Genomic DNA, 4,892 nt, shown 5'->3' on the forward strand with positions numbered 1-4,892 from the left:
GCATGCAGTCTTAAAAATATGTTCGCTTTTCTCAGCCGGGAAGAAATGTACCGGAAATTTTTGAGAATTTCTCGAAATTTCCACATTGTCACCAACATATGCACATTTTCCAACAATCCCTGTACGCCACTCTCGCGAAATGGAAAAGACCAACAGCTACACTCACTTTGATCAAGCGTGTCAACTGTAAAGTCGCTAATTACCGTCTCGCGGAGTGACGTAAGGACAGCAGAAGCACCACCAGGAGGAGGCCACTCTAAGCCATCAATTTCCCCGAGGGATATGCAAACCGTCGCCAAGACGTCCGCGGACCGACGCTGAAAAAAGACCGGATCGAAAACCAGTATGAGAGGAGTATATGCACATGGACAACTACATGCGTTGGAATGTGGAAATTTTGAGAAAATTATTGTTCGTTTCTATACCCGAATTGCATGATTATTATGGAAACTCCTGAGCTCAGCTGAGGAGAACAAACATATATTCCTCCAACACTATATAGGAAACTCCTGAACTCAGCTGAGGAAAGCGAACATATATTCCTCCAACACTGTATAGGAAACTCCTGAGCTCAGCTGAGAAGAACAAACATATATTCCTCCAACACTGTATAGGAAACTCCTGAGCTCAGCTGAGGAAAGAAAACATATATTCCTCCAACACTGTATAGGAAACTCCTGAGCTCAGCTGAGGAAAGCGAACATATATTCCTCCAACACTGTATAGGAAACTCCTGAGCTCAGCTGAGGGAAGCGAACATATATTCCTCCAACACTGTATAGGAAACTCCTGAGCTCAGCTGAGGAAAGCAAACATATATTCCTCCAACACTATATAGGAAACTTCTGAGCTCAGCTGAGGAAAACAAACATATATTCCTTCAAAACCATCATCACCAACCCCTCCCACCTTTTTTATTTTCTTTCTTATTAATTCCCTCTCTGCCGCGGCACACTCCTCGTCCTCGGACATCTCATCAGCACTCAGTTTCCCATCAGAGACCACACACGACTGAACCACAATCACCACTATAGAGTCATCCAGAAACCTATAATGTTCCCGGGGAGAACTCATTTTGAATTTTCCCACATGGCTAGGAACACATTCTTCAATCAGTTTCCCATGTAAATGTCATCACATTAGGAGCATCATTTTCCCCATTGTTATCAAACTAGACCCTCGTGACGAAGAGCGGAGCTCACTTAGTCCACGTCTATTGATTAGATCAACGAATTTTACATAGGTCCCCGGTTCGATCCCCGGGTAGGTCTTTTTTCCGTCAATGCATATCTCATCGAGCTGTTCGTATAATCGAGTATTCCGATTTTTGCCTACACCTCGGCATGTCGAGGAGTCGTTTGATCTATCTGCTAGCTTCCCGTAGTTAAACCAGAATAATTCTGCACGCACGTACAACGCGAAAGTGCTGCCTGTTGTTGCGGTATATGCTCCGCTCGCTCCGCAATTTCTCAAAGCCATACAGACCCCACTAACTCACATCAGCGTCACTCGCCGTCTCCTCATCTTCACTGACGTCATCATCTTCTCCCAAATCTTCCCCTTCAGCCAGCTCTGCCCACTCAGCGTCACTACACTCCACACAGCCTCCCAACGATCATACGCATAATCTCACCTGTCCATCTCATAATCAATAGCGGCGTCTTTCCCGAATGGATGACGCCCTGATACTGCCTTAGATTCGCAGCTCATAATCTGACCACCGAAAAGGAATATACATTCTCTCCCTTCAGCTGAGCTTAGGAGTTTTCATAAAAACCCGGCTAGAAACAGTGTGGGCACATGGTCCACCACATGTGTTGGTGGCAATATGAAACTTCTCAGGACACTCTGCTGTACACTTCTACTCGAATTCGTATATAAATTTTCACAGCAAGTGAGCAAACTTCCGCGGAAAGCGAACATATATTCCTCCAACACTACCTACAAATGTACAGGAATCAATAAAAATTTCCCAAAATTGTCACCAACATATTTGCCAATACTGACAACCTCCCATGCTCACCAGCTGCACAGGCGGCCTTTCCCTTTCGTCCAGGTCCACAAGCACACACCGAGGTTTCCTTCTCCCCCTGTACCGCTCCCTCGACTCCGCCGATTTGCCCGCGCCTGAGTATTGTTCGTGAGCAAGTCGCAACTACAGTGCATCACCATAAGCATAGACCGCTGTGGTGACACCCTTCGTGTCAATCTCTGATGGAGCTATCACATCATTCGCCTCCTCAATAGCATTCGGCGATCCTTCGCCACCACTCTTACTCGCCGATACAAATCGACGAGAATCTGCGACACCGACAGCCATACCGCACTTCCCACTAATCCAGTCGAGCCCAGCTGGGAATTTAGAGAGATCAGCGATGCGGCTTGCTCAACTGGATGCTCAACATCTTAATGATATTGGTAAAATATAAATTTGAAGAATTACTGGAGTTTCATCCGTTTTACGTGAAGTGGCGTAAAACTCGGTGAAAAACGCCTGTCGTAGTCGTGAAATATGTTTTTCACTAGTGTTTTTCATATCACTAGGATGAAACTCCATTGTTTATTAGTCCTTATAACTCCTTCTATGAAAAACACTAGCGAAAATATATTTCACGACTACTGCATATCACCGCGAATATCGTTTTTTTGCGCCACTTCACCTTAAACCAATCCAAGACCTACGCCATTTCTCCCACTCCATCCCGTTGAATTTTCTCCTCGCTTTTCTCCAATAACCTTTCCAACCCTCCAAGGTTGGTTCAGCACATCCGACAACCTCCTCAACTAAGCCGACAGCTCAGCCACAACTACGCGATACCACTCTGTTCCCTACTCTTCGCAGTCGGGCCCGAGTCCTTCCCAGAAGAGGCCACGTCTCCATCAGCGACGATCAGAAACGAAGAGATCTACCGCAACACATAATGTCACTAATATATACCGTCTCACTTGAAGTGGCGTAAAACTCCGTGAAAAACGCGATATTCAGTGCGCTATGCAGTAGTCGTGCAATATGTTTTTCATATCACTAGGGTGAAACTCCATCATACGAGATTACTGTTTGTGTAGTTGCAGTTTGGAATGATTCGGAAAGATATATATTTCACGACTACTGCATATTACCACGAATATCGCGTTTTTCACGGAGTATTACGCCACTTCACGTAAAACGGGTGAAACTCCATTATATATCTACAATCAGCTACTCATTTTACGTGAAGTCGCGTAAAACTCGGTGAAAAACGCGATATTCGCGGCCTGTAGCAGTCGTAAAATATGTTTTTCATATCACTAGGGTGAAACTCCATTATATTTTAACATCATCAATCTGTTATGTCTATAAACTCTAACATGTATTTTACACGACTATCCACCGACCCGTCACATTCCCAACACCTTACAAAGCTCTGCCGCCGGCCCCCTCCCGATGAGGCAACCGAAGCGTTCCTTCCTTGGCCCTAAGATCACGATTCGTCCACTTTTTGGTATCAATTTTCCGGTATTCTCCGTAATTTTCCGATATATTCTGGTATTTTACCTTGTTTCCCGATATTTCCCGATATTTCCCGATATTTTCCGGTATTTCCCGACATTTTCCGATATCTTCCTCTATTCTCCGGTATTTTCCGATAATTTCCGATATTTTTCGATATTTTTCGATATTTTTTGCTATATTTTATCGATTCTGGTGTCAACATCCCACCCACCTTCACAGAACTCGCCCTCTCTTTTTGCTTCCGATTTTTTTCCTCCTAAGTAACACGCTACACCTCCACATTCCCCCGGGCCCATCAAATACTTCCTTCCTCAGTCTTTCCTCTTCCTTTGCTTTCTCCTTAGCAGCTTGCCGTGCCAACTTTTCCTCTACCCTGGCCTTCTCCCTTGCCAGCCGCTCCTGCTCTCTGAGCCGCTCTCTCTCCTACTCAGTGACGGAGGAATATATATTTGCTTCCCTCAACTGACCTCGAGAGTTTCCTCACTAATTATACGAATTCAGATAGAAATGCACAAAAAATTTTCGTGTTGGCAGCAACACATGTAGTTGAACATGTGCATATTTTCCTTTGTTTACTCCCAACAACCCACCCTCCCCCCCACACATACTACCAGCTGCTTCTGTTGACGTGCCTCTTCCTGCATTCTTCTCTTCATATCAGCTGCTTGTAACTGACAACAGGCTTCATAGCAAACACCTCGTCACTTCGCCACCTTCATCTCCTCCTTCTCTTTAAGCCTTTTCAACTTTTCCTCCTAAAAACAAAGTAATTCCACCTCACATTGCGACAAGTGTTGATGGAATCTATCCTCGCTTTCATCAGCTGAAGTTTTCATGCGAATTCTGGTAGAGGTGTACACAAACCAACAAGAATTTCTTATTGCCACCAACACATGTACTAGTTGACTATGTGCATACTTTCCCACACACATTGCGACCCAACCAACCTCCTTTATGCGCTCTTTCTGTGCAAGCTCCTCTTCCTTCAGCTTCTGCTCGGCCTACACACAACTACTCAATACCTCCTCACGCCTCTTCATATACACTACCCATTTATGCCAGCTCAACCAAAGGTCTTTCAAGATCACTTTGATTCCCCTCTGTAGTCTCGGCTGTTGCTCGTTCATAAGCCCCTCGAACTCCTTCTCTGGCAGTCGGCCGAGCTGCTGTAACGTGAAAACCTAACCGACTCTCCTTCTCCTCCTCATAAGCTCATTCCCAGACAATGAGCGTTTATCCCCACTTCTACCCGTTCCTCCACAAACATCGCTACGCCCTGCTGATATCATCAGCGCTAGTGGAGACTGGTCCAGCTCTTCTTGAAAGTTCGGATCTAGCGTTGTCCGAATCTGCGTGCCCATCCCGATCAGCCAATTGGGAAGCACAGACAAACTGAGTT

General features: G+C 45.3%; 1 protein-coding gene across 1 annotated transcript in view; it reads right to left on the bottom strand.

Moving 5' to 3' along the window:
* Positions 1–4,892, bottom strand: part of Pmar_PMAR018216 (merozoite surface protein 3 precursor, putative) — a gene marked incomplete at both ends in the record, with an annotated part of 5,990 nt that overhangs the window by 513 nt on the left and 585 nt on the right. Inside the window, 12 exons of the mRNA XM_002778373.1 lie at positions 167–317; positions 910–1,011; positions 1,499–1,589; positions 1,634–1,713; positions 2,024–2,155; positions 2,228–2,301; positions 2,834–2,906; positions 3,797–3,916; positions 4,105–4,164; positions 4,207–4,248; positions 4,441–4,494; positions 4,543–4,674. Coding sequence (XP_002778419.1) covers positions 167–317; positions 910–1,011; positions 1,499–1,589; positions 1,634–1,713; positions 2,024–2,155; positions 2,228–2,301; positions 2,834–2,906; positions 3,797–3,916; positions 4,105–4,164; positions 4,207–4,248; positions 4,441–4,494; positions 4,543–4,674 — 1,111 coding nt within the window. The remainder of the gene's footprint in view (positions 1–166; positions 318–909; positions 1,012–1,498; positions 1,590–1,633; positions 1,714–2,023; positions 2,156–2,227; positions 2,302–2,833; positions 2,907–3,796; positions 3,917–4,104; positions 4,165–4,206; positions 4,249–4,440; positions 4,495–4,542; positions 4,675–4,892) is intronic.

This window comes from Perkinsus marinus (assembly GCF_000006405.1).
Source record: "Perkinsus marinus ATCC 50983 genomic scaffold scf_1104296949592, whole genome shotgun sequence".
NCBI lineage: Eukaryota > Perkinsozoa > Perkinsida > Perkinsidae > Perkinsus > Perkinsus marinus.